Source organism: Papilio xuthus, unplaced genomic scaffold (assembly GCF_000836235.2).
Source record: "Papilio xuthus unplaced genomic scaffold, Pxut_1.1 DF827597.1, whole genome shotgun sequence".
In the NCBI taxonomy this organism is placed as follows: domain Eukaryota; kingdom Metazoa; phylum Arthropoda; class Insecta; order Lepidoptera; family Papilionidae; genus Papilio; species Papilio xuthus.
Window position 1 is genome coordinate 1,074,597 of NW_013531052.1, and position 18,053 is coordinate 1,092,649.

At 30.7% G+C, this 18,053-nt stretch overlaps 5 protein-coding genes across 7 annotated transcripts; 2 read left to right on the plus strand and 3 right to left on the minus strand.

The window, feature by feature from the left end:
- Positions 1-1,035: 1,035 nt before the first annotated feature.
- On the minus strand, positions 1,036-5,305 carry Mo25 (calcium binding protein Mo25). Of its 2 annotated transcripts, none has more exons than XM_013312925.1 (7): positions 5,202-5,305; positions 4,792-4,976; positions 4,596-4,712; positions 4,371-4,513; positions 3,274-3,442; positions 2,321-2,590; positions 1,036-1,981 (listed from the first exon to the last, which is right to left on the minus strand). In XM_013312925.1, the coding sequence occupies exons 2-7, from the start codon at positions 4,918-4,920 to the stop codon at positions 1,802-1,804; spliced, it is 1,008 nt and encodes a 335-aa protein (XP_013168379.1). In that variant the 5' UTR covers positions 4,921-4,976; positions 5,202-5,305; the 3' UTR covers positions 1,036-1,801. The 2 variants fall into 2 exon arrangements, with proteins under 2 accessions (XP_013168379.1, XP_013168378.1); XM_013312924.1 differs by having other exon boundaries at positions 5,167-5,277.
- A 174-nt stretch (positions 5,306-5,479) lies between these two features.
- Positions 5,480-9,074, plus strand: LysRS (Lysyl-tRNA synthetase). 2 transcript variants are annotated; one of them, XM_013312923.1, is made up of 8 exons: positions 5,480-5,639; positions 5,839-6,211; positions 6,318-6,569; positions 6,985-7,377; positions 7,725-7,907; positions 8,238-8,398; positions 8,518-8,758; positions 8,887-9,072. In XM_013312923.1, the coding sequence occupies exons 1-8, from the start codon at positions 5,605-5,607 to the stop codon at positions 8,983-8,985; spliced, it is 1,737 nt and encodes a 578-aa protein (XP_013168377.1). In that variant the 5' UTR covers positions 5,480-5,604; the 3' UTR covers positions 8,986-9,072. The 2 variants fall into 2 exon arrangements, with proteins under 2 accessions (XP_013168377.1, XP_013168376.1); XM_013312922.1 differs by lacking the exon at positions 5,480-5,639 and adding an exon at positions 5,646-5,769 and having other exon boundaries at positions 8,887-9,074.
- A 33-nt stretch (positions 9,075-9,107) lies between these two features.
- On the minus strand, positions 9,108-10,310 carry LOC106118297 (OTU domain-containing protein 6B). The gene has a single exon (XM_013312926.1). It carries the CDS (start codon positions 10,133-10,135, stop codon positions 9,269-9,271), a length of 867 nt encoding a protein of 288 aa, XP_013168380.1. The 5' UTR covers positions 10,136-10,310; the 3' UTR covers positions 9,108-9,268.
- A 267-nt stretch (positions 10,311-10,577) lies between these two features.
- Paf-AHalpha (Platelet-activating factor acetylhydrolase alpha) lies at positions 10,578-11,829 on the plus strand. The gene is made up of 5 exons (XM_013312689.1): positions 10,578-10,617; positions 10,691-10,774; positions 10,943-11,149; positions 11,225-11,347; positions 11,412-11,829. Exons 2-5 carry the CDS (start codon positions 10,709-10,711, stop codon positions 11,691-11,693), a joined length of 678 nt encoding a protein of 225 aa, XP_013168143.1. The 5' UTR covers positions 10,578-10,617; positions 10,691-10,708; the 3' UTR covers positions 11,694-11,829.
- A 1,574-nt stretch (positions 11,830-13,403) lies between these two features.
- Positions 13,404-18,027, minus strand: sicily (NADH dehydrogenase (ubiquinone) complex I, assembly factor 6 homolog sicily; the record flags this gene model as incomplete). Its single annotated transcript, XM_013312650.1, has 5 exons — positions 13,404-13,583; positions 13,873-14,035; positions 14,437-14,669; positions 15,004-15,245; positions 17,898-18,027. Coding segments are annotated over 5 exons (948 nt in total), but the record flags the coding sequence as incomplete, so codon positions are not given.
- Positions 18,028-18,053: the final 26 nt, after the last annotated feature.

Here is an 18,053-nt window from a genome sequence, read left to right on the forward strand (position 1 = left end):
CATACTATAGGATCTGATATTTACCTAACAGTTTTACTCTGGGTTTAATAATTATGATATGTTACATGAACACAGAAAAATCGGCGTTTTTTATACTTTATGTATCTAAAACAATTCATATGTTAAATTTAGTGGCGTCATAATGACATTTAGCAATTGACAACTGGCAAGTATAAAAAGTTTACGTTCAAAACGAACGTTAAAATTTCTCGATACACAAATGCCACGTGTCACGCCACAGCCAATATCCATACCTTGTTTGTTTGACGAGCTGATTTTATCAGTTTATTTTATCTATTATTTTAGATAATTGTTTAATTCTGGAGATTCCTTATAATCCATACATCATTTAACTAATAGAAAGCGGATCCACTTTCTGTTTTTACATAAATATATTCGGATACTCTTTTACAATGTGATTGAGAATTTCGTTCCTTTCGAATTTGAAACGTTACTGAAGAAAATTAATTTTAAATGCAACAAATCCTTAATATGTTCCTTTTTTGTTTCTTTCACATTTATAAGAAGCCATTTTTTTTAATTTTAAACGGTATATAATTAAGGTTTTTATTTAAAATGTAAATATTTATCCCTCTTCGGATAGTTTGTGATAACCATTTATTTTGAAAATGTACAGATATTGAATAAGAAAAAATGTACAGTGAATGTTACGCTTGTGTCTAATAAAATTTAATAATTGCAAAAATTGTTTCATTTACCGTGGGTTTCCGAGATTAAAATCTACGTTTAAAACATATTTTTATCTCTGTGTTCTCAAAGGTAATGACAGAGATGACGATATATTTTATACAGAGATTTTGAATTCAGAAACCCATGGTTTTTCCTATACTTTAAGATGCACTAATGTTTTTATGATGTTATGATGAGGTATAAATGCATTTTGTAATAGATCTTTTAAGATATTTATGAGTTATTATTTTAAAAATCAAAAGCTCAAGGTCATTTATAAAATATTAAAATAAAAGAAACGTGTATAAATATCTTATTTTATTCAGTTTTCATAGAATGTGATCGCATAAATGAGGCTGTGTCAAATAAAAAAAAATCCTTTAAAGAAAAAATATAAAACTTTAAACATTAAATAATTGATACGATAATTTAGAGACTGATAAATTAATTTAAACAAAAAAAAATTGGACAATTTTATAAAAAAAATGTTGACAAACATCAGATTACTGAATTACCTTTTTACTAATGCGTGAAAAAATATTTTTACTCAGTAAATAACCAATACTGACAATATTGCAATATATAAAATATAGCTATTTTTAACATTTTATTACCTACATCAGCATTTAACATAACATACAAAAAATCTAGTCACACCACAAGTACCTCAGAAATAGTACTTTAATATTGAATATACTGGATTTTATATTAAATAAAAAAAAACCTAAATAATATTATGGTTGAAAGTAATTGTGATATAATTATTATTTGTAACATGACTTCAGGGATGTCACTAAACACGTCATAAAAACTAAAAAAAAATAAATGGTTTTAACAACTTACAAAAGACATAAGTGAAACCATTTAAATAACTCTAATCCCTACAAATATTTTCCTTTTTTTAAAAAAATGTTAATTTTGCTCGTAGCACAAATATACTTTCTCTGAGTCATCACAGATCGAATGTTGAATCCATCAGAATAGCAAAGTTATTTGAGGGGTGGTATCCTCGCGCCGCGCACCCCCCTGACTTAGAAGCGTTTAAATATATTAGCATCTATAACTAACTTCTTTCTGAGGAGGAAGTGGCAATAATAAAATGCAGTAAATGTTAGTGCTCTAACGGTTTAAGCTCTTTGATTTGCTTTATAAGGTAAGCCTTCTCGTCGTTGAATTGCTCGTCTTCAGAACGATCCGTGTGGAATTTTGTTAGGAAATCTACTAGCTTGTCTTGATTCCTTAACAGTATATCCAATATTGGCTTCGGCTTATTGGGGTTTGCTACAAATACCTGAAATAAGCAGAAGACATAAAATTTACGTCATTTGAAACATAAATAAATTAACACATAAAAATGTTTAACATTCAAAAACTTTGTTCTTTGTTCAAAAAGCTTACCGTAAGAATTTATTATTTTGTTCTAATCAGAAATTATTTTTATACTAGCTATCACTTGCTTCTCCCTTTGCGCAGAATAAAAAAAACTTAATTAGTAGCCTATGTGTTCTACCAGGCTATGTTCTACATCTATGTCAAATTTCAGCGAGATACATGCAGCCAATCTGAAGATACTTCATCCTCCAACATCCAAATATATGCATTTATTATAGTAAGATATGCACAAGCTTACCTTAAAAACATGAAAGGCCTCAAATTGTATATTACGTGACTTTTCTTTAAGCATGTTCATCATAAGCTTGAGATTGTCTGGGTTGGTGATGTAGCGAGTCATTATGGAGAAGTTGTGTCGGTCCAGCAGCAGCTCCCCGAGCAGCTTGAGGCTCTGCCGTCGTGTCACGTAGTTCTCAGAATTTAACAACCGCTGATAGTGACTAAACACCTTATCGTAGTTTGCTTCTAAAAATTCGGCACATAACATCTTATGTCTTGTTAGCAATTCCTTAAATAAAAACAAAAACTCAAGTTATAAAATGTATCAAACAATATTTATAATCATAATAAAGCTAGGTTCTAACTAAGATGATTTTTCAGTGTCAAAATGTCCATTTTTCTTTTCTATTTTCCTCATTCTCTACAATAAGTAAAAATTTTGACAATGGAAAGTGTAACATGCAACAAAGCAAAATGCAAATATTAACCATTTTTATATAATATAAATCATTGGAATCTTTATATAAGAAAAATTAAGTACATCTCTGTAATTTCAAAAGGTCTTTGTAACTATGTTATCTATAATAAATTGGAGTTGTTTACAATACATTGATATACAAAAGTGTCAAATTCATAGCAATGGTCATCAATTACCATTATTTATCACATATCACACAATACTGTGTACAATACTATGAATACAAACCGCAGTATCTCTTAGTAAATATGTACTTATGTAATTTATGACACAATCAAATAAGAATTTAACTTATGTAAACACTATCAAACATTGAAAACATAGTCATTTTAGGCAACACGCCTAATAATAAAAGAAAGATAAAAAGAAAAGCAAATATAAAATGTATTTTATTTGTAGTTTTAAATATATTCTATAACAACACTCAAATAGTAAAACTTAATTTGATATATAATTCATAGATTACATACAAATTAAATATTTAAAAAACCTACCTTAAAAGTAGAAAAGGCATCCGATGCGATATCAAAAGTTGAAACTTCTACATAACGGAAGAAATTATAAAAGTCATCTGAATATAACATAATCTTTGCTAAGGCCTCGTATCTGGCACATTCTCGTAACATTGTGCCACAGTTCGATGCAATTTCTTGATGTTCATACCTATAAAATAAAAAATTATATTTATTCAAAAAAACATAAAAAGTAATCCTAGATAGCTCATAAATTCTGTGCAATTGAAAAAAATATGTACTTTTCAGAAATCATTGGCAGGACAATATTTAATTTATCTTGTATTAGACTCCCACTGTCTCATAATCTTGTATTGAACAGTACTGAACTAGACCCTAATGATAACTCATACAATTACGTGAAACAATTGTGTTAAAACACATATATAAAAGAAATTGCTCTTACTCTTTTGAAATGAAATTTGGAACAAACCTTATTCAAAGAAAAATTATGTTTGATGCTTAATTTTTTTTTATGAAATTATGTCAACCTCTAGTAAACATAATGATCCGTTAATTGCTTCAACAATTAGTTCAAAGACATTTAAAAATGTTATTTAGATATAACAAACTGCTTTGGAATGTTATTGTATAAAAAACATAAAATAAAAATATAAAAACATTTTCATTCAACACTTCAATACAAAATAAAAATAATATGCTGTAAAATAATCTATAAACGTAAATATAATTACATATTATCACTGGTTAGATAGAAATGATGAATGGTTTTTTTTTAATAATAAATAAATATATCTCATGCAATATATCAATATATGTGGCATAAAATAAATGTAATTAACATTATTTTTATTACTTAAACTTGAATGGCTGATGAATTTTAATACTATAACAAGCATGATGCAGCATACAGATTCCAAGATTAACAAAGTTTTCTTTAATAAATTTATGTTACTTATATAAGCTAGTAACAGGAAGTGTGAAATAATATATGAAAAATATTAAATAATTATTTAAAAGAGACACTTGTTATTCAAACACACTGATAGAAAATCCAACTAAAACAGGTTAGGGCAAGAAATATGCCACTCTATGTAATTATCAATAGCATTATTTACCCAGACATCAAGGTGAACAATATTTCTGGCTTAGTACATATGTACTCAACTGTCGGTGAGCGGGTCCCAATTTGACGTCTTAAAACATTATTGAACACTTGAGCTACATCTTTCTTCCCTTCGAAGTCGATTCGGTTCAAATTCTAAAGAAAATATAACATTTAAAAGCTTGGAAGAAATCAAGCAGTATTGAATTTAATCAATATATTTTAGGTTAGAACATACTTGTATCAGCAAGAGAAGAAGATTGGTGTTGTACAATTCCTGAGCTAGCTGGGCTACTATGATGTCCGTCTGTGGCTCTGCATCAGACGTCCCATATAACATGTTTTTTATTAAAACCTGCAAGATATTAATTTTTCAATGCATAATTAATTTAAACATTAATAAAACATAGGTGGTAAATTGACATATAACTCACCAAGTTTTTGCTAACATCTTCTTGAGCCTTTTCAGCTTTCTTATCACCTCTCTCTAAGGCCGTAACGGCATCTTTTAGGGATCTCACGAGCTCCGCAGGGCTCTTTTGAGACTTACCAAAAAGAGGCATGTTATTACAATAATTTTTACCGATGATTCGAAAACCCTGTCCACATAAGATTACACCTGCAATGTGTTTTTTGATACAATAACAAAAACAGACGACCAATAGATTGTAACACAATGTACTTGCACTTGATATTCAAGAGAATGCAAGAGGAATAAAAATAACGATAAGATTAGGATGACAAACGAGGGTGAATCTTACAAATTGTTATGACAAGTAGGGTGTTCCTTATTTTTTTATTTTATTTACCTTAAAGTACTCTAATTATACTAAACCTCACTCACTTTATGATAATTAAAATTTAGGTATACTCTAGCGAGATAGACCATAGCCAGACGAAACGAACAGCTGTGATGTCAATGCATACTTGCCAGTATAAATAAGCGTATGACACATTTTCCATTCCTATCCATCAACTCATTGTATTTGTTCGATAAAGTTTAATAAACGATTTGCTGCAAGACTTTGCAAAAAAATTTAACACGCAGCTTTAAATGCTTGCTTGTGTAAACGTGATTATTTTAATAAATGGAGACACTAGGTGTAGTAACACTTTCGTCAAAAAATATGGTAATGATGGGAATTGTGAACGTGTCGCATATGTCAAGAGGAATAACTTTTTAAATAGATTTAGGTTAGGAGTTTAAGGCACTCGATTATTTACATTATAGAGTATTTTGTCTAATAATGGCTGAAGCTCCCAGTGAAAAACTATCAAAGAAGTGAGTATTGTGTGATATCCATAAAAATGTTGACTTCGAAGACGTTGACTATCTTTGGTGGTATTTGGGCTTCAAGAAACGCATTTGCCATCAATCGATTCACAAATTTTTCTACAGCAATTAGCAAACGGTTAGTCTAATTAATATAAACGTAGCAGCAAAAATAAACTTACATGTTTATTTTTATCATTTGTTACAGTGAGTTGAAACGTCGAATGAAAGCTGAGCAAAAATTAAAAGAGAAGGCTGAAAAGGCTGCGCAGCAACCAGCTCCGACTGTAGAAAAGAAATCCACAAAACCTGATGAAGAAATAAGCCCGAATGAGTACTATAAAATACGATCAGCGGCTGTTGCTGCACTCAAAAGTGGTGAAAGAGAAGATCATCCCTATCCACATAAATTTACAGTGACAACATCATTAGAAGGCTTTATTGATAAGTACAATTCCTTGAATAGTGGAGAAATATTAGAAAATGTTACCGTATCTGTTGCTGGCAGAATTCATTCAATTCGTGAATCTGGAGCCAAATTAATTTTTTATGACTTGAGAGCTGAAGGTGTCAAAATACAGGTATAAACTTATGTACATTAACAAGAAGTTTGATAAATTTTTATACCCTTTTTCTAAAGGTGTCTTTTAATGTAAATTATTTTTAAAAAATCATGTATATTTTTAGGTCATGGCTAATGCTAAAATGTATGAATCTGAAGAGAAGTTTGTGAAGGACACTGACAAATTAGGAAGAGGAGATATCATTGGTTGTGTTGGTCATCCAGGCAAGACCAAGAAAGGGGAATTATCTATCATACCTAAAACCATTAAGCTTTTATCACCATGCCTGCATATGTTACCTCACTTACATTTTGGTCTTAAAGACAAAGAAACAAGGTTTCGAAAGAGGTATTTAGATCTAATTTTGAATGATAAGGTGAGTCACAGAAGAGTTTACTAAATAATGTATTTTTAGTTCCAAAAATTATACTTTGTTTTCTTATTATAAATAATGATTGTGGGAACTTTTGAACTTTCATTGATTAAAATAATTAATATCCATGACTGTACAAATCTTATAAGACAAAAGATGTGAATGTTATCTGTTTAATATACAATATTAATTCCCATTATTAGATAATGACATAATTGCCTGCAACAGATTATTCATATCAAATGAAGTAATGATTATAAATCCTATTATTAATTCCATTCTCATAGATAAATGCATACTTCATTTGTAATAATCAGCTTAAACCGACCTTAAAATAGACTGCATAGTTTATAAAGCTATTGTAATATTAATGATATTCCGAACCAATATTTTTGTTACATATTGAAAGTTCTTTTAGGTGAGACAAACTTTCTACACAAGAGCAAAAATCATATCGTATATCAGACGATTCTTGGACACTATGGGTTTCTTGGAAATTGAAACACCAATGATGAATATGATAGCCGGAGGAGCTACTGCCAAACCTTTTGTCACCCATCACAATGATCTTAACATGGATCTATACATGAGGATAGCACCTGAATTGTATCATAAGATGTTAGTTGTTGGTGGCTTGGATCGGGTGTACGAAATAGGTAGACAATTCAGGAATGAAGGCATTGATTTAACACATAACCCGGAATTCACAACATGTGAATTTTATATGGCGTATGCAGATTACAACGATCTTATCACCATAACGGAAACTATGATTTCTGGAATGGTTAAGAGTATTCATGGTAGTTATAAGGTAATTATTCTCAACAATACTGTCATCAACCTTTATGAACTTTGTTAGTAGCTGAGACTTATAATAACAAACTCACAATTTGTAGAAACCTTGATAAAATGACCAGCTGTGAAATTAATAAAAAAACATAATTAGTATCCTATATCTTCTTCCAGACTATGTTCTACAACTATGCCAAATTTCAGCGAGATACCTTGAGCTGTTCCGGAGATACCTTCACACTACCATCCATCTAAACATTCGCATTTATAATATTAGTAAGATTTAATTAACAATCGTTAATATACATTATTTTTAGGTATAATTTCATATTGCCAGCAGAAATTAAGATTTTTTTTAAATATTAGGTTACCTATCATCCGGATGGCCCTGAAGGCAATGAGGTTGAAATTGATTTTACCCCACCGTTTGCCCGAATGCCTATGATTGCAACGTTGGAGAAGGTACTTGGTGTCAAACTACCCCCAGCTGATAAGCTGGATACTCCAGAAGCTAATGCCCTTCTTAGTGAATTGTGTGTTAAACATGAGGTAAATTATTTGTATACATATTTATTCTCATTATAGAATATTACTAAGTTATTTATTTTCATTAACCCTTAAATGGACGATTTTTTTTTTACGTTTTAAAAAAATATATTTGTGTAATCATTTATTTTTAATGCATAAAAATATTGGATAGTGCCAACATTAAAAAAAGTACAAAATTCGTTCAGAAATAAGAACTAGTTGTCAAAATTAACAAAAAAATAAAATAAAGATAATTTTATCTGTGATGTTTAGTATGTTGTTTAAAAACAACATTGTCCATTTAAGGGTTAATTGGTTGTTAGTATTTAAATGTTACTTAATTTTAAACAGGTTGAATGTCCTCCGCCCAGGACTACAGCCAGGCTACTAGACAAACTAGTTGGCGAGTTCCTTGAAGACAAATGCATTAATCCAACCTTCATATTAGATCATCCACAAATTATGAGTCCACTGTCCAAGTACCACAGGGAAATACCAGGACTTACTGAAAGGTATGCTAATATTTCCACAAAATCTAGTTACAAATCAATAAAATTAAATAGCTTTATACAAAACATGATGACCTTAGAATTTTTTATGTTTTACTAAAATTAATTTTATGAAATTACAGATTTGAGTTGTTTGTAATGAAAAAAGAGATATGCAATGCATACACTGAGTTGAACGATCCGGCGACGCAGCGGGAGCGTTTTGAGCAGCAGGCCAAGGACCGCGCTGCCGGCGACGATGAGACCCCGCCCACCGATGAGGCGTTCTGTACCGCGCTCGAATATGGCCTGCCGCCAACCGCCGGCTGGGGCCTTGGTGTAGATAGGTTCACGATGTTTATGACTGACTCCAATAACATAAAAGTGAGTATAAGCTTTGCTTTTAAGGGTTTTAATAATTTAATTCTAAACTTCAAATATGGAATGGTTAACATTTACCGCAGAATAAATATTTTTAAACTTATAAGCCTCACATATTGATCATGTTACAGGAAGTGTTGCTGTTCCCAGCCATGAAACCAGATGATCCTAACAAGCATCACAATGAAAACGAACCTGAAGGGTCTTCCGTTCAAAATGGGACCCAATAGTATTTATATTGATGTTCTGAAGTTTGTTTAACTAAACCATGTACTTTGCATTAATAAAATATCAAAAGAAACAACTGTATTATTAATTGTCTTATAATAACAATATAAATAAATATTGAATATCAATGGCTTAAAAAGAAGAAAACTTTTATTAAACTATTTAGATTTAAGCATATTCATACTTTACGCAACATTTACTTGAATTATATACTTAAAGTACATAACTAAAATTGTAATAGCTATAGACATTTATATATTTTCAATGTACAATCTTAGAAATAAATTAATTTTCTATATGTTCTTCATCTGCAATGACTAATGTAGAATTGTAATGTGCGCCTAATCTGTACATATGTCTGTGATAAGTGATAACTAAAGAAGGTCCCTCAAACTCTTCACCTTGCTCTATAGAAGATGGTCCTGTTGCTTGTATTATACTGATAGGACATTTCAAATTATTTGACAATGCTCTAATTTCTATTTGGCCACCCCATACCTTACTATTTACTATTTTTTCACAATATTCCTCAAATTCACCATCTGTAAGCATATCACATGTTTCTGGGTGGCTCAGAAATGGCATAAAATCTTCTTTATTTTCTCTTATGTAATTAGAGGTTTGTTTCCTTAGTTCCTCTACTGATAATGATTGCTTTCTCTTAACAAGTAACTGATGTGAAACAGCTTTATATAAACAATCTCCATCTGAAGAAATCGGATATACCTTCAAATTCATTTCTTTTAATCTATTACAAATTGCCTGATTTTCTAAATTTCTCGGTCCATTGATGTTCTCTTTTTCTTGTAACTTTATTTCTTGCTCGCGTTCTCTTTCTTGTTGTTCTTTTTTAACTCGTCGTTTTTGAGCTTTCGATAACTTAACCTTTATCTCTTCATTTTCGTCTGTTTGTTCAAATCCATTTTCGATGGAAAGTTCTTTCGAAACCTCTTCGATTTCTTTCTTTTGGCGATCTTCAAGTTCTAATTCTAACCTTACAATTTCTGCGGTGAGCTCTTTTTTCTTTGTTTTATCATTTTTTGCAACTTTTTTTAGTGCTTGAATATGTGCTTGTAATTCTTTTTTTTCTTTCTTATGTTTGTTTTCTAGCATTTCAACTTCGTTGTTTTCTTCAATGTAATCTGCCATCATCTAGTTATCAAATCTAGCTGGTGAAAAAAGGAATGTTCATAGTTTTCGAAATATAGGGATTAATTGAATATTGAGTTTGACAATTTGACATTACTGTCAATAAGTCAATGACAGTTGTAGAGACTTTAGAGTGACTTTTTTTTAGTTCACGTAACACGAGATCCGAGAACTGTAGCCAACTGTCAGTTTTTGTTGAATGGAAAGAACGATTTCGTTTTCGTTCACAATCACAATCGATAACCAGCAGAATCGAATAGAACTGAATTTTAAACGGAAACATTTTGACCTGGGACATCACATCACTAGTACATAATCTTTGGATTTTAACAGATAAAAAAATTGAATGTCTGAAATCTTGAATGTGCTATATTTTAGGCGATTTTATATGATTTTTTATGCGTATAGTTTTGTTTATACCGTAAAGTGTTCAATTATTTTTTGTAGTAACGAAGAAAAAATAGATTTTAACGATATCAATCACGGTATGTATCTTAAATTTCGTAAAATGTAATTTTCGTTTACAGACACGCATAGTTAAAATATTCTAATTTACAGATATTTGAAAGTGATAGCATGAATCCGTGTTCTGATGCTGCTCCTCAACATGATAATGAGGGTGATGGTCGATGGAACAGTATTGTAAGTTTCTCTAATGTTTATCACAGCTTTATTATAAAACTTCCGTGGGATTTCTTTTAATTAAATATATGTCTAAAGTGCAACGAAGCATAATAAAGTCTATTTTTAATGATTTGAAAAAGTGTTACAGAATAAAATTTTAATGAATCGTAATTTTTCACATTCCAGCATAATAGGTTTTTGTCTGATGCAAAGGGGAAAGAAGCTGATGTAGTATTTATAGGTGATTCTATATTGCAAGCTTTGGAACACACTGAAGTATGGAACCAATGGTTTGCTCCTCTCCATTGCCTTAATTTTAGTATCCATAGAGATCAAACTCAAAATGTTTTATGGCGCATCAAAAATGGAGAGCTTGATCATGTTGATCCAAAAGTATGTATAGGAATTTCTTAGGTGAAGTGCTGACTATAGAAATAATGTTTGATTGTTATATTGTGTAAATTTCAGGTTGTAGTATTGCATGTTGGCACAAATAATGTTGATCATTCTGCTGAACAAATCTGTGAAGGAATCCTTGAAATTGTAAGAACAATCCGAGAGAAACATCCAAATGCATATATTGTCTTACCAGTGAGTATAAAAAATTATAAAACAAATTGTGTTAAAAAAAAACTTAAAATATTGTTTATTTCAGAGCCTGTTACCTCGGGGACAATATCCAAATTGTTTAAGAGAAAAAAATTCCAAAATTAATCAACTTTTACGTGAAAAAGTCATGAACATGAATAAAGTGGAAATGGTATTTATAAACAAAGGTTTTATTCAAAGTGATGGAAGTATAAGCCACCATGACATGCATGACTATTTAATACCAACTAACACAGCTTGTCGGAAGGCATTTGAGCCTATATATGATCTGCTCCAACAAATTCTATCAGAGAGTGAACCGGAAAAGGACTTAACACCTTCGGAATGAGAAGATTCCAGTTCTGTTTTTTTATTAAGCTCATTGTGATGGAATTGTAGTACTTACTTTTAGCTTTTTTTACCTTAGGCTTAAGCATCTAATGAACTTTAGTTGTAATCTTGCATTAATTTAAAACATTCCAAATTTAATAAGTTAACATCAAAGATATAAATATAAGAATTGAGCCTTGTTAAAACAAATCTGGGACATATTTTTAATGATATAAAATCATGTTCTATTGAAAACATATCGAAACTTTTATAATAAGCTGCATTGTAACATGCTCTTGTGCTATTATTTATTTATAAAATGCTTAGAAGCATTTATATAAGTGTAAAAATTCTAATATACACATGCTAAGGACCTATTATCTATATATTTATATCTTTGGTTAATGTAAATTATTTGGCTGTGTCCCAATAATAACAAATTGTGCTTAAAGGTGAACTGAAGACTTTTTTATTAATATAATAGATGGCGCTTTCTTATTTACATTACATACAGTGAACTTACAACTATTCATGATAATAAAGTTTTAGAGGATTATTGAGGCACAATTCTAGTCTTTTTCTTCTTGGAAAAGGATGGGAAATTGCATTCATTTGTCCCAGAAAAGGATAAGACGGTGAAATATCCCTGTGGTAGGGCAAATCCTCTCATTTCTTTGAATAGAAGGCTTCATTTAATCAAGGGATAAGCATCCGAATTTATTTTGATTTCAAATTGCTCATTAATATTAAGAAATTATTGCTTAAATATTTAGTATTTATTATTTAATGGTGCAACATGTAAAGAGTGCAGTAACACTTGTATTATTAAATTTGCACATCACATTGAAATTTGGTATCGCCAAAGATTTTTATTATAATTTAGCCAAAGTTTCTAAGTGAAAATACACTTACATTAGACTAGTTTTAACATTATTTTGTATACTATAATATTTATTTGTCAATCAAGATTACTTACGGTGAATTTTCAATAAAATTGTTAGTACATAAGGCTTTATAATTACAGGAGAATTGTGTAACGGTCTTCTCAAAGTAGCAATTAAATGCATATTATTTTCTAACTAGTATTTTAATATTAGTTGATATAATGTACTCAGGTTGCCAAACATGTTGCTTGAATCTCTGATGTGATTATTTATTTGCATAAAAAAAAGCTTGTGAGTAAACAGTGCAATTGTTTCTTTGAAGTTGTTTTATTTAAATCTTACTAACTTATAAATGCATAAGTTTAGACCGACGATTGTTTGTTAGTAGGTATCTCCAGAATGGTTGCATGGATCTCGCTGAAATTTGGTATAGATGTAGATCACAGTATGGAAGAACACATAGGCTATTAAATAATTTTTCTAATATTATAAATGCGGAAATTTTGATAAATGAACGGATGGATGTTAAACTGAACATATTTTGCTGAAATTTGGCATAATCATTGAACATAGGCTACTAATTAAGTTTTTTCTTTGAGATGTGAACGACAGCTATTTCTATATAAAAGTCCCAATAATAAGGCTTATTTAGTTCAGTAAATATCACTAATGTACCCACTATTGTAACAAACAGATCCTCAATTCCTACAGTTGCGAATTTTTCTTTAAGGTAGTTTCTTATTTTTTAAATAACTGGATCTTTTTACCTATTCTAGTTTATTTAGGTAAATTAAAAAAAGGTTTTATATATATATTAATTTATTATGGAATAATTATATTTACAATTAATATTTATTAACCAATCTATTATAGTAGAGTTTGAAAGGTAAAGTCGCATTACCTTGATGTAATGATTTGTCAAATATATTGAAATTATTCTTCTGCAGTTTGTTCAAGTAAAAGTCAACAGCAGTTGCTGGTAGAAATATTTGATTTGTTATTTTTGGTGTTTGAATTTTTCTTGCCTAAAATTAAAAAAAAATATGGGCAAATTTAAAAATGTTATAAATGCGAATGTTTAGATGGATGAATGAATTTTTGTTTGAAGGTATCTCCAGAACGGCTGTATGGATCTCACTGAAATTGGGCATAGATGTAGGAACAGAGTCTGGAAGAACACATAGGCTACTAATTAGGTTTCCTTTTAATTCCGCGCGGACGGAGTTGCGGGCGACAGCTAGTAGTTAAATAAAATTAGGTCATATATTTAATGGAAGTTATCTTTCTTTTTTTTAATTCCTTAGAAAGTGTTACCTTTTCTAAATGACTATAAGCTCTACTGGCAACTTCAAATACAACATTTCTCATCTCTTCACTGTCTTTCTCCCTCAACACCTCTTCCTGACTGAGTTTGTTCTTCATCAGAATATCCATAGGTAGAGTTACCATTTTATGATGATTTGAAACATGGACTGATCTGAAAACAAAGAGAGTGTTTATATTAAAAATGCAGTGGCAACAATTTCAAACATATGAAGTTATATGAAAGCGGTCACATGTGTCTAGCAACAAAGCTCACAATTTTAGCATCATGTCGAGCAAGTTTAACCAGTTTGAACTGATGGAACAGTGACATGTAAGTATAAACATGTTCAAACTCTTAGTATAAATACATTTTACCTATCTACACTAATATTATAAAGTGGAAAGATATACATATTTCTCTATTAATGGAATGGTAAATTATACGAAAATACAGCCTGTATTTAATGATTTTATAAAAGGTTAAAAAATAAATATTCAGATAGCATGTCTAGCCAAGAAAAGCTGCAAGAGATAAAATTGTATGTTTTAAGATGGTTAAATTACAATAAATACCTTAGTATATTAGTTAACCCTTGTGATTTTCCCAAGTGTGATGCAGCATGGTCTGCATGTATATCAGTTACTCCGGCAACGGCAAGCAGCAGGTGATATATTGAGGACACTGTATCATCAGCATATTTTTCAATGTCTTCTAATGTTCTAAAGTACCTTGATTTTAATAAACTGCTTCTTGATAACACTAGCTTCTCTAAATGTCTCTTTGGTAGATTATAACATTTACATATCTGAAATTTTATGTATATTGTTTTCATTTTCAGTTCAATTATGTTATGTTACTTAAGATTATTGATTTTGATTGTATGTTTTTTGCACTTAATAAAAGCTTTTTCTTTTTATTCTTTTTAGTATTGAATTCATTTATATAGAAGTTGAAAGATCTTTTCTATGTTATAATCCAGTTCCCCGTCTTAGCCTTTGGTGACATCTCACGTATGAATGAAATGCAAAATATTATGATTAAGAACTATCTTATATGGGATTATGGTATTACAAGGATCAAACTGGCCCAATTGCGAATATTACTTTGGTCTACTACTATATAAAATTTAGGTTTTATACCTTAAACAATTCTTTTGCAACAGGATTGGCAGGTATATTGCTAATATTCTGTTCCTTTTTATAGATGTCATTTAGTATATCCAGCCAGAAATGAACTCTGAAAGCTGCCGTCTGTGGATCACTCGTTTGATCCTGAACTCTTGCCACTTCAACATTAAATGCTCTTACAACTAATGCAGGTGTGCGAATTGCTTTTGTCATAAGCAGAGTTGCCAAAAAGTTTTCATAGTCGTGCTGCCTACCTGTAAAAAAATACAAAGTACCAGAACGTAATCTAAGATGTGCACACATAAATGTTAAAAGGTTTAACAGAAATTTACTTTACAACATTGCTGCAATAAATTAAGCCATTTTTACTTGCTGCTACGTCACTACTATTGCTTCGTGTAAATCCAGACACTATTCTGAACGTATACTTGAAATGCTTAAACATTTTTTTGCAAGCAAACGTTACTGTTTTGAATTTATCCAATAAATTATATTGTTTGAAAATTAAACATTCGCTCTTTTACTACTATGACATAACATTTCTGACATTGACAGTGACTATGACGTTTTAAACTGACTATTGCCATATTTGAAACCGAACAAGCTTATACGAATACACGATTTCGTTTGACCAATGAGAGAGCGGCAGGTGCACGGTTTAATATTGCCATTTTCATAATTTTTAAATTCCGTAAAAAGATCACGCAAGATGCTACGTGTTTCTTAATTTGCTAATGTATCCTTTATACAGATAGGAATAACTACGAGAACTCAGGTCATGTCAGGACGACGATGTGGTCAGGACGAATTTCAGAGTTCTGCCAAAAAACCTAGAAAATTTACGAACATACGCATGTCGTAATATACTTCATATTTTTTTTAGTAAAGTATTTTTTTTAATATTATATAATACGGTACTAATTACACCACCTTCTTACAGTGATACAAATCGACACTGGACAGTAAATAAGTTATCAGTAAACAAGGCCTAGTCACCTCTAATATAGGGTAGACACTAGCCACTCAATGAACACACGTGGATATGTGCGAGTTGTCGATGAAAAGTAGTAGTACATAATGAAAAAGAAGTAGAGACGGTATTTATTACAAGGTCTGAGGCAGCCAAGTTTGCCAATTCTACTGCAGCCAATTAAATACGTAGAAAAAATGTATCTATAAGAGAAATTTTATTGCAGTAGTACATTTAATAACAATTATAAAGTTTGTTTGCAGCAATTGAAAATGGCAAGCGTGTATCTGAATTCGCCAAAACAGCGAAGTCGCCGCTGCCCACAGACTTTCATATTTGCAGATGCGTTGCCCACTTTTAAACTACATAGTATGGGATGAACAACAAGTGAATATTTCCACTTCTTCTGCGACCTTCTTTTCCCATCCCTTCATTACAAGAAGACGGTGGGAAGAGTAAGAAGACAGTATGGGGCTTCCGGAACACACACTCATGGATGAGTGTGGGCGACTTTCTTTGGAAAGAAGGACTTGCTTCGACTTGACCACACACAGAAGACACGCTGTGTGATCGCAGTGTTGCACTGGGCGAGCCGGCCAATTCGTGCAACAATTATTGTTGCTGGCTCTACCAATGTTAAATGAAACGTATGAATGTAGTCAGTAATTTGAAATTGGGTCGCGCCGACCTTCACCGCCTGAATACCGGTTTTTGAAGATAACTAAAAATTCTACTAACATACTAAAAAAATATTCTCCTCTTTCTTAATCTCGCGAGCAAACAACATAAAATAAAAATAAAGTAACTCTTCGAAATAAATCAATTTAATAAAATGCAAGTGAATATAGAATTTGTGTGACTATTTAAATAACAGTGATCGTAGCTATGGGGATGTAAGTACCTATTTATTTATTACTAAAAATTAAAGGAATATGGAACAGATTATAGTGGTCGGATTTGCACATAAGTAACAGATTTTCAAGTCCAAAATAAATAGTTACATACGGGGTTACGCAATCTTAGCAATTTTTTTATCCAGTTAATTACAAAATTAACCTTTATGTTTCATAGGAAAAATACAAAAGTATCTAAAAATACACGTAAAAACTCTTTAAGATAATTTTCACCGACGGATTGTAAACTAAGTGAATTTTAATTCACTAAGTTACCTTCACTACAGTGCTTATCACTAACTTATTGCATATCGTAAAATTACCATGATTACCAAAATTATTACCACGCGTATTAATTAACTTTTGGATAAGCGGTTTATATAAAAAATAAGTTTAAAACAAATAGGTCAAACTGTATTTATAAGTTGTTAGAAAAATATGGTTCTTGAAAAAGAATTACAAATATATAGACGCCTGGCTGTATCATTTATCACAGATTACGTCTGATAGGTTAATGCGGGACATACATATGTGAAAACCCACAATAACATTTAAATTTCTTTGTGTAAATGGTACCAAAATATTTGCAATCTTAATCAAAACAAGCAGTTATCTTACGCTAATTTTCTGGCTCGCTTCCACTTTTAGAAAAGATTTTCATCTCCGTCCGTCCGTCTCATGACAAAATTGTATACGCAGTTTTAGAAAATGCAAGCAAGCAAAAAGTTATTATAACTAACCAATGAACCAATGAATATTTAAGTGTACTAAAATAAATCGGCTCGATAGAGATTACCTCATGTGTATAACCGCTTTAGCATACGATTTGCGAGAGTGTTCCAGAAACCGCGACGCAAAGGGTCGAAGAAATCGATCTGTTTTCATGGAGGAATTAACGTTTGGCTACTTTAGTGAGAATTGAATTATTGAACTGTAAATTTAGTGCTTAAATAAATTATGAAATGTTTAAAGTATATAAGTTTGATTTAAAATTAATAAACAATTTTTCTTCAACAAAATACACACATTCATTAGAGGCTTACATGGAATTTTGTGGGTGATGTCTTGTCTATATGGTGCATAATGAGATGTATTGTAAACTTCAATAAATACTACGACGTATGTGGTGTTATTCGCAAGGGTGGAATGTCTAAATAAGTTGTTCCACTGTCGTCATCTCATATACATTTTAAAACCAG